General features: G+C 65.6%; 1 protein-coding gene across 1 annotated transcript in view; it reads left to right on the top strand.

Moving 5' to 3' along the window:
- Nucleotides 1–4,927: 4,927 nt before the first annotated feature.
- The window catches only part of AJAP1 (adherens junctions associated protein 1), a 66,162-nt gene continuing 60,267 nt past the window's right edge, over nt 4,928–10,822 (top strand). Inside the window, 1 exon segment of the mRNA XM_029948977.1 lies at nt 4,928–5,137. Within this exon segment, the coding sequence (XP_029804837.1) occupies nt 5,016–5,137 (122 nt within the window). The 5' untranslated portion in view covers nt 4,928–5,015.

Here is a 10,822-nt window from a genome sequence, read left to right as displayed (position 1 = left end):
AGAGAGAGAGAGAGAGAGAGAGAGAGTTACCAGCTTGTGCCGGGAATTAGTGCCAGAGGAAAAGGAGTCTCGTCCCCTGATGGGGGTACATCAAGGAGAGTGGAGGAGACCCACCAACTGACCTGGGAGGGGACAAGGGTGGGTCCCCCCAGGGGGGCTTGGGCTCCACGCAGACAGGCCTGGCACTCCCTCAGCGCTGCTCCTCCGATGGCCGGGGCAGGGCTGTGGGAACCTGCCGGAGACCCGTGATGATCAGGGGCCCCCCGGGACGGCGGTCCTGTGGCCATTTTCGGGCCCCTTCCTCTGCCTGAGGCTCAGGGACACCAGGTGACCGAACTACTCCATCACTAGTTCCCTCGTTCATTCGTTCCCTCAGCAAATATCGATGGGGTGTCTGCTCCGCTCCCGGTGGGGAGATGGGCTCAGTTCCTGCTTGCATGAGGCCTCAGCCCCAGAGCACTAGATCATCAGACCCAGGAGGAGAGGGGCTGGTGTCCCCGGGGGGCCCGTTCCGGGTCGGGGGTGGCACCGGGGCGGCCGTGGAGCAGCCTAAGCGGGAAGGAGCAGGGCTCCGCCCGCTGGGGTTTTAGCATTGCGTTGGGGGGAGAACGGGTGGCGGGGCGCAGGTGGGGCGTCAGGCGGCGTGGTGGCCTGGGGAAGGGGTGGGGGCGGCGAGTGGACTCCAGGGGAGTCTCCGTGGGGCAGATGGTGCCCCCTGGGGGACGTGCGCCAACGTCCGGACACCGTTCCGGTTTTCACACTTGAGGGGGGTGGGGGTGCTGCTGGCGTCCTGTGGGTGGAGGCCAGGGATGCCCCGACACGGTGACCGCCCAGGACGACCCCCAGCGCCGCCCCATCCTGCCCACACCTGCAGGCTCCAGGGTTGGGGGCTTCTGTGGGCCGCTGTCTCTCCTTCCTTCTCCCGCCGTGAAGATCAGCACCAGGCGGTCCCTGGGGAGAGGGCCCTGCACCCCATGCCCTGTCAGCCAGGGGCCAGCGCTGGAGTCTCACGTCCTTGGCGAACGGTGTCCAGTGACGGCCAGGGAGCTCTGCACGGAGGCGCCGTCCAGCCCCTCGGTGGAGGCAGCTCCCGGAGACGGGGGAGGGTGCTGTGGGGACGGGGAGACATAGGCCAGACTGAGACCCCAGCTCCGCTCCTGATCACCCCCTGAGCACCTCAGGGTCCTCATCTCTACAGCAGGAATGACCACAGAGACTCGAGCGCGGAGCTCAGATGCGTCATGGAGAAGAGATGTAGAGTCAGACCCACATGTCACCGATGCTGGAGGGCTCGTCAGGAGCTCAGGGCTGTCTGTGCTGGGGCACAAGGTGCAGAACGTCCGGAGAATCTTTGAAACCCTCTCTCAGGAGGACCATGCAATCTGACATGGAACCCCTCTCGGAAGTAACGTCTGCACAGAACCGACCGGACCCGAAGCCGGGTGCTGTGGGATGCGGGGAGGGCGGGCGGAGGCCGCCTTGGCCCAGGAGCCCAGGGCTGGGGACCGGCCTTTCCCAGAAAACAGGATTTCCTCCCCTTTCAAGTCGCAGCTGCTGCCCAGAAGCTCGGGGCCTTCCTGGAAGAGACGGTCTGCTCCCAGACCTCGCAGCAGCGGCCCCTGTGCCCCCCGTTTCCCGGATGACCCGGCAGGACGCGCTGGGCGCTCTGACCCAGCCGGCCCAGCGCCATGGGGCTCGCTTGGGACGACTTTCCCCCGACAGTGTTCTGTCCTCACCCAGCGGTGGCTGTCACGTTAGCTTTACGCCAAGCCTGGCGTGCAGCCAAGCCCTGGACACACCGCTGGGTGACTGGCGACACAGCGCTCGCCTGGCGGAGGTGGTCCGGATGGGGGGGAACGTGTGTGCCCGTGCACACGTGTCTGTGCGTGCACACGCGTGTGTGTGCCTACGCGAGTGCGTCTGTATGTAAGCGTGGGTGTGAATGTGTGCGTGTGTCTGTGTGTGTGTACACAGACGTGCGTGTGCGCGTGTGTGTCAGGAGCGGCCTGGGGGCCGGATGAGTCGACTCCCGCAGACACAGCTGGGAGCGGGAAGCGGAAACCGCACGGAAAGCCTTTGGTTCACGCAGGAAGGCTTTCCGGAGACGCTGCCCCACACGTGCTCAGTGCTCTCTGGAGGTCGTGAGCCCCCTGTCACCGTTTGTGTTCAGAGGCTGGGAACTCTCTGGTGGTGGGTAGCACAGGGATGTCTGCGTCAGCTCCCTGTGGCCCTGGCTGGAAGCTTGTCCCTTACCCCTCACTCGGCCACTCTGCGCCCCAGCCCCAGGGGCAAAGGGGGCTCCAGGGCGCCTGTGCTGGGTGGTGAACCGTCCTCACTGGTGCCTGGTGCCCAGGGCAGAGGGTATGGCCGGGGTCAATGGGAGCGGCCCAGGTGGCCTGTCCTGGGGCTCTGCGGGTGCTCAGGGCAGCCTCACGCCTGGGGACACTTGCCCAGGCGGCACTTCAGCGGCCTGGCCCACGGCCTCCCTTGTCAGCAGGTGGTGCTCGGTGGGGTGCTGGGGCCAGGGGCAGAAGGGCTTCTCTCCTTGTCACCTCCTCTCCTGATGGGGGCCTGGGGACTTTCTGTAGCTGGAGAAGGAGGGAGCCGTGACCCGCACTGTCGCATTTGCACGCATGGTTTCTGAGTTACCGCTGCCGTTTTCCCTCGTGGAGGCTGGACCTTCATGCTGCCTGAACCTGCACATCACAGACTCAGAAGGACCTTCCCCCGCCCCAGTCAGCTGCCTGGCGGACTGCTGTCTGTCCCGCACGGCCCTCCTGGCCCGGCGCCCCTGCCTCACGCGAGGCTCTGAGCCTCCCTGGGTTCTCTGTGGTTTCACCTCCTTCAGAGCACCCACTCCGCTCCTACACGCCGATCTCGCTTTCCTCAGTTTACCCCGTGCTGAGTCCCGGCACGCTGAGGCCCTTGGAACGGGTGTCCTGGGAAGGACTCCAGCCTCAACCCAGCTTTCCGTAAGGGCTGCTCCTGGGAGTGCCGGAGGCCAGAGACGGCTGCCGGAGGCCACCGTGGAGCTGGAGTCGCAGCCAGGCTCAGCCAGCCCCAGGCCCTTTGCTCAGAGCCCTGCCAGCATCTGGTCATCAGGTCCCCTTGCACATGACGCCCTTGGGAGACGGGGCCCGGGCAGGTTGCTCTCCCCTGGGGTTGGTGACGTAGCAGTGGAGCTGGGCTTCCGGCCCCGGCGGCCCGGCCACTCGGCTCTTCCTCCCCCAGCAACGCCCTCCACACCCCCGTCCACACCTGCTCCCGGTCCCTGCCAGCCGGAGGAGCACGTGGAGCCCTGGGAGGGCCTGCTTTGGCCGTTCAGAGAGGCCGATGCCGTCCTCGGGTGGCGGGTGGCGTGCACAGGGCCTGAACTGTGCCACGACGCCGGTGCGCCCCAGCACGACGGGCATCCGAGCATCTAAGCCGGGAGGCGGGGCCGTCTGCCGGCGCTCTGGCAGCCGCGCTCGGGTCTCCGCATCCAGTCCTCCGGGTCAGGACTCGGCCCGAGAGGTGAGGCCGTGGGGGGCGTGTGGGCGCGGGGCGCATCCTTCCCAGCGTGGGGGCCGGCTCGACCCGGGCCGACGACCGGGCGCTGCTGGCACCCCTTCTGCTGGGCCGAACGCTTGCCTCCCCCGGGCTCACAGTTGTTCCCAGAGAGCGCGCCGCTGCTATTTCTGTGCCTCTGTGTGTGCGAGAGGCGAGCCCAGCCCTCCTCCCAGGGCTTCCGAGCGAGCGGCGTGACGGCGTGCAGCGCGTGAGCCCGGTGCCCGTGGGGTGGTGGCGGCCCGCGTGGGCTGCGGGGCCCCGTGCCCTGCTCCCTCCTCTTTAGGCTGGATTTCGGAAAACACACCTTAGTGCGCTGGCTGAGAACTTGCCGTGAGCATCTGCCTGGCCTGCCGTCCCCGCAGAGGGCAGCCTGGAGATGGGGTGCGCGGGCCAGGGCCCCCGTGTGCCTGTGCTGTGCCCAGGGGCCTGTTCTGAAGGGGCAGCGCCGTGTGCCTGTGCATCCCTTCCTCCCCGCAGCCTCCCCTGGATCTCTTGATGACAGTGGGCATGAAGCAGGGGTGAATCGGGTCCGAGGGCGAGTGGACTGTGCTCCTGCACTCTCAACCCTGTGTGACCGCCCCCCCCCCCCGCCGGGAGCTTCTGAAACCCTTAGTGCCACTGGACCTCCCCAAAGATGCTGGTTAGTGGGGGCACCGTGGGGGCCGGGTCCCGGCGTCCTGGAAACACCGCCCGCAGCCAGGTGACTGCCCCGGGATGCCCCAGCGGAGAACGTGTTCTAGGGCTTCCTGGCTCTGCCTTGACCTTGGCGTCGGGGGCAGGTCACCGGGCAGCAAGGTTCTGGTCCAGCTCCTGTTACTGTCTGCTTTGCCGAGGCGGGGCTTTTGCCCAGCGCGAAATGACTTGACCCTGGGCTACGGATCCACCGGGACCTCTGCTCCCACCCACGGAGGAAGCATGGGCGGCACGGTGCCCAGGACCGGCCGGGGTGGGCCGGCGGACCCCAGGAGGCCGCCCGGCTGCAGGGGCGGCTGCTGGCCCCATCCTGGGCACTGCCCAGAGAGGCCACGGGCACGAGGCAGGAGGGACAGAAGCTGAGCTGAGGGGACCTGCTGGTCCTACAGGGGCCCGGCCGCAGCAGCAGGGCTGCGTCAGTCTCCGAAGCCCCGCTCCCCGCTCCTGGGGAGAGAACATTCCCACCCACGGTGCTACCCACCCACTGCTTGTCACCACTTCACTCCTCCGGAATGCTTGCGGGCACGTTGCCCAGGCAACCAGAACGCCAGCGCCTCGCTATCCTTCAGTCTCCTCCAGGCACCTGTGAAGGCTGTCGAGAACATCCCCCCCTTGCCTCCGAGTTCTGCCGACGCCCTGCCCCGGGGCCACAGAGAGAGGGGCCTGGGGGAGGGGGGAGGGGCCCGGCTGATGCTCGTGAGTGCCCGCAGGGAGCCGGGCGTCCAGTGTTCACCGTGGAGTCCCGCGACGCCCCGTGGTGGGGAAACAGAGGCATGGAGGGCTTGTGTGGGCTGCCCACGCTCACGCAGCGGCATGCTGTGGCGTCAGGACCGGAGCTGGGCAGCCGGCCCCGAGTTCTGTGTCCCCACCACCCCGTGCTGCTTCTGGAGCATGCGTGAGTGGGCTGGTCATCTTGGAGCCTCTTTCTTTGGGGGATAAAGATGGACATTCCCCCCTCCCCAGGCCCTGGGAGGAGCAAACGAGGTGTGAGCAAGGGGGTCTCTTAGCCTCAGCCCGTGGACCTGGGCTGCTAAGTCTCTGGGGGGCTGTCCTGGGCGCTGGAGGAGGCTCTCAGCGTCCTGGGTCTCCCCCTCAGTGCCACGAGCACCCCCGAATGGTGATAACCAGCAGGGTCTGTGGACATTGCTGAATGTCCCCCAGATGAAGGTGATTCAGGAACCACACGGCAGCCCTGAGGGGCAGTCCCCTCCCGCAGGAGGGTGTGAAGCCGTGTCCAGGGACCGCTGGGCCTTGGCTGCTGTGCAAGGCTGGCGGGGTGCCGCGCAGCACCTGCCAGGGTCCTGTGGCTGCAGGTCCTGGAGGTTTTGTTTGCTTTACTTTTGTTAGTATGTCGGGGGGGGGGCCCACAGGTCTGGAGTCGTTGGGACCCCAGGTCCAGGCCCGCTGCCAACTTGCTGTGACTCTTCATGTGTGGGTCTCCTGGTGGCCTCACGCGGGTACTGGGTGTGCGGGCGGGGCTGGTGTTCCGTCGCTCGGGGCCCGGAGACCTCCCGCCCACAGAGCCTGCGGGAGACGGGCTGCAGCAGGAGACCAGCCCCCCCTGCCCTCACACGGGCCTGACCGGGGAACCTTTGCTAAGGCTGGTAAGCCCACGCGGGTCACCGTCACCAACGGGCTCCGAGGGCGGGTCTGGGGTGGGCGGGAGCAGAGGACTGGCCCTGTTCCAGCCAGGACATCCGGCGAGGCAGGCGCGTTGGCGCACGCTCCCTTCCCTCACCGCCTTGCCACAAGCTGGCCCTGCCCTGGGGGGAGCGAGTCCAGCTGTGTGCAAGGGCCTGGCCCCGGGCTGCCCCCCGAGCGAGGGACGCACCCGCCCAGGGTGGGACCCAGGAGTCTGACCCAGGAGCACACCCACCCCAGCGGGGGGAGGGCGCCGAGGGACCCCAGACCGCGCCGCTGGCCCCCTGCTCTGGGGCGGCCAGGAGCCAGACGCCTGGTGTCGCTCCCGAGGCTTCTGTCCCATGAGAGTGAATGGTTCGTACGTGGCTCCTTCCCGGTGAATCACACACCACGTGTGCCTGACACCCATGGGGCCATTGAAGACGACCCAGAGCACCTTCCCTGAAAGAGAGGGATGCTCTGAATCACAGAAGTCACGGGGAGAGCCAGCGAGGGGCGGCTCTGACAGGACGCTAATGACACCGGGTGGGGAAGCCATTTAAGTGAGTCACGACTGCCTTTTCTTTCATTAGGAAAATTGAGGCAGCGACTGCCTTCCGGAAGACTGTGCCTGCTCTCTTCCTGCCCCGAGTGGGGGGTGGGGAGGGCGGGTCTCTGCTCCTGGTCTGGCAGGAGGCGCTGCACCTGTCGGCGGTCGGGGCACAGGTGCGAAGGGGAAGGGTCATCATGCCAGAGAGCTCGGAGCCACAAGGGATGGGGACCTTTTCCGCACCAGGTTTCCGGGGTCTCACTCCCACCGGAAGGCACGTTTCCCTGCCGACGGAGGGTCAGAGGAAGGCCGTGCTCCTTGGTGGATGCTCCCCCGCCCCGAATACCCCGCTGTCAGGTGGATGTCCCTTCACCTGGCCCAGGGCCTCTGGAAGCCCCTGCTGAGGCCGCTTCACCCCCGCATGACCCCCATGTCCAGACCCGTCCTGGCCCCGCCCTGCAGATTGGCCGAAACTGGAGGACAAAGTGGAGAGAGGCCATGTGTCCTCTGCTCAGATGCCCCCCCCCCCCCCCCCCCCCCCCCGTGTCACCATGGCACAGGTGCCCTCACTGCACAGTCCGTGGAAGCCTGCACTTTGTCCGGGTTTCCCTAGCTTTTCGCCGACTTCCTTTCCAGGCTCCACTCCGGGCACCACATGACATTTAGGTGTCACGTCTTCTTCGGCTCCTCTCGAGGGTGACAGTTTTTCAGACATTTCTAGTGTTTGATGACCTTGACAGTGCGAGTGAGGACTGGCCAGGTATTTGGCCCAGTGGCCTCCGTGGGGTGTGTGTGTGGTTTTCTCATGGTCAGGTGGGAGGAGGGGCCGTGCCCTCCCCATCACTTCACGTCAGGAGTGCCGGCTGTAACCACGACTCACCCCGGTGCGGATGACCTTGACACTGGCGACGGTCCTGGTGCCAGGTGTCTCCACTGAAAAGTGACTTCCCTCCCCCCTCCACGGGCTAATTTGGGGAAGCGGGTCACTAAGCTCAGTGCGCAGTACCGGGGGACACCGCTTCTTGTAAACCCTTCAAAACTCACCCGTTCTGGAACTGGAGGACACGGGATGGGACACAGCTCAGGAAGTCACCGTCCCAAACGGCTGTGAGCCAGCCCTCCATCAGACAGAATCACCCGCCCAGCTGATGACAAGCCCGAGAGTGGACACTCCAGGGACAGGGGTGACACTTGGTGATGTAGCTCTGGGGCTGTGGGGGGAGGGGACCCGTCACCGACTGTGGCGAGATTTCCGGGCAGCCCGCCAGCTCCCCCCCTTGCCCGGAGACTCAGCACCCCAGGGCTCTTGCACGTCAGACACAGGCCCCCCACCAGCCCCCTGGGGACAAGTGTGACCTTAACCACAAGACAAGTTTTTGTCTCCCTTAATCGACAGCGGTTTCTTCTATGAAGAAAACACACAGAAGGCAGCGAATTCAATCTCAAGCCGTTGAATCATATGAACCTGTTCTTAGGGGGAAAAAGATTTCATTAAAAATGTAAAAGGGGGAGAACAAGGAAAGCTACAAACCAGAAAATAAAGGCAGATGGAGCCGCGGCCGTGGTGGGGCCACGACCCGCCGGCGGTGGGGGAGCACGCCCGTCGGAGGTGGGCTTGGGGCGATGCCCTGCGCGGGCCGTGGGGCCGTGGGCCGGGCAGCCAGCTGCTCAGAGGAGCCCAGGACCCTACGAGGGCCATGCACAAGCCTGATGGTTCTCACGTGCGCACCCTGCACCTGCTCAGACCCCTGTCTCTGGCCCCCCACTCCTTCCTCCCTCCCACCTGCTAGGGCCTGAGCCCAGACCAGGATGCCATGCCCGCCCAGGCTGGTCCCTCTGCCCTTGCATGGGATTTACGTGCCCTAAACTCAGTGGTTTCACGTGGTCACAAGGTTGTGCAGCCATCAGCATGATTCCAGAACATTCTTATCACCCCTAAGAGAAACCCTACAACCATTAACAGCCACTGCCCCTCCAGCCCCTGGCATCCAGAAATCTGCTATCTGTCTCTGTGGATTCACGGGTCCTGGGCATTCAGTGGGAGTGGAGGCAAAGGACGTGTAGCTTCTGGGACCGGCTTCCCCTCACGTGACGTGTGCGGGCTCCGTCCACGCTGCGGCACGTCGCAGCCCGCTGTCCCTTCTTGGGCCGGAGTGTCCCCCGGGGCAGAGTGTGTGTGTCGCACCCTCCGTCCGCCTGACGGACGCTCGGGCCGTTTCTTCTTCCCGCTGCGGCGAAGGACGCAGCCGTGAACGTTCCTGCGCCGTGTTTGTGAGGACTGACGTTTGTCCCCAGGAGTGGGAAGCGCCGGGCCGGCTGGTGGCCGAGTCCTGGCGGAAGTGCTGAGCTGTTCTGCGCAGCGGCCGCGCCGTCTTACGTTGCCCCAGCGGCCTGCGAGAGCGCCCATCTCCCACAGCCTTCCGCGGCAGGACACTTGGACCTGTCGTGGCTCCTGTGGCCGTCCTCGCGGCCGCAGGGTGGGGGCATGTTCCCAGGGCCCGCGGATGCCCTGGCGGTCTGCCCTGTGGCCCGGCCTGTCCCGCGGCGCTCGGACTGCCTTGGGTGGTGGCGGCAGCGCGGGTCTCCCTCCTGCACCTGTGAGGCTCTCCGCCACCATGGACAGCGGCTGACAGCTCTGAGGCCGAGGACCCTGAGGAGTGGGCCTTGCAGCCCTGTGCTGGACCGGGCGGGAGGGCCGAGTGCTCCCGGGTCCGGGCCCGCTGGGAGGATGAAGAGGGGTCCTGTGCTGGGCCTCGTGGGGCGGGACCCCTGACGCCAGGACGCAGCAGCAGCGTCCCAGGAAGTGCCCTGTGTGTGGCTCAGGACCACGAAGGTCCGGACGGCGCCCATGGGCCGGCCGACTCTGGTGACAGAGCAGAGGGCCTGGGACCTTTAACCCCTGTAGAGACCAGGAGTCCCTACAGGCTGCAGAATCGGCCCCTGACCTCCCAGGGGAGGGGGTCTTCTGCCCCCCGACCCCGGTCCGGTGTGTCCTGGCGGCCGGCTTGAGGAGGAGCATCTGTCTGTCCCGACTCATGCACCTGCCTCCCTGACCTCCCCTCTCTGGACAAGTCTGCTGCCTTCAGACTCGAAGAGGAGAAACAGAGCAAGCTCCCCGCCTGTTGCGTTTGTTGGTTTTTCTGCATAACAGCTGGGTGGCGTGGAAATGAGGGGGTTTCTATGGTAACCAATTACAGCTCATGATTGGTGAAAAATGACAGAAATATCCTGTGTGTGAAGTTATGCCAGGGCAGCGAGCAGCACAGGCTTAGGTGCTGTGGTTTTAATTTCCTGAGGTGATGTTTCTCCAGGTACTGAGGGCACACGGCTGCTTCCTGGCTGCTCTTCGTTCAGCCTGCCCTGCCGGGGCCCGGGGGTGCCTGCCTGGGCCCGGGGGTGCCTGCCTGGGCCTGGGGGTGCCTGCCTGGGCCCGGGGGTATCTGCCGGGGTCTGGGGGTGCCTGCCTGATCCCAGGGGTGGCTGCCAGGGTCTGGGAGTGCCTGCTGGGGTCTGGGGGTGCCTGCTGGAGCCCATGGAGGTCTGATGGTACCTGGAATTGCCTGATGGGACCTGAGGGACTCGTGTTGCCGGGTGAGGGCTGGAGGGGCCTGGTGGTACTTGGTGAGGCCCTCTGGGCTGAGGCACCACTCTGGCTTGAAGAAGTGCCCCATGTCGCCAAGGGCTGGCCTCCCGTTCACGTGTGCAGAGCCGTAGGGGAAGCAGAGGGCCTGAAGCATCCGGCCTCACTGAGTCACCTGTGGCAGCAGAGGAGCTGTGGCCCCTGTGCTGGGGGTGTCTCACACTGACCTGTTTCCTGCATGGTGACGGTGGCCCTGGCCACAGCTTGGCTGGCTGTTCAGAGAAATTGCACGCAGGCAGAAACTCAGCGCAGAGGCATCAGCATAATGAGCGGTCCCTGATTTCTGCAGCAAAGCGCCTTCATCCTGATTGAGATACTGGGGCCTTTTTATTTGGGGCTTCGTCCCCTGCGGTAATTAGTGCTCATTAATACAAGTTCCTTTCAACTTCCTGTCGACAGGCAGGGAGCTAGCTGCACATGCCTGAGTGCCCACCAGAGAGGAGGCGGCCCCAGCTCCTGGGTGAGCACAGAGCGGGGCGGGGGGGCTCACGCAGTCTCGCACATGCTCCCCGACACGTGCAGACCCCACACTGGCCATGCACACGTGCACACGCCCAGGCACACTCACAGGTGTGCACACGCCCAGGCACACTCACACCTGCTGACACGTGCGGGCCCCACACTGGCCGTGCACACGTGCACACACATCGATGTGACAGATGGGCACACAGACACCCCCCTTTGACTCACACTCGTGCACACTCGCTGACACACCTGCAGGTGCATTCAAGTCACACTTGAATGGGCACGCTGTCCCGCGTCAGCACTCA

The sequence above is a fragment of the Suricata suricatta genome, chromosome 8 (genome assembly GCF_006229205.1).
Source record: "Suricata suricatta isolate VVHF042 chromosome 8, meerkat_22Aug2017_6uvM2_HiC, whole genome shotgun sequence".
Classification (NCBI taxonomy): domain Eukaryota; kingdom Metazoa; phylum Chordata; class Mammalia; order Carnivora; family Herpestidae; genus Suricata; species Suricata suricatta.
Note: the sequence above shows the minus strand (reverse complement) of the source record. Positions and strands in the feature narration are given on the sequence as shown.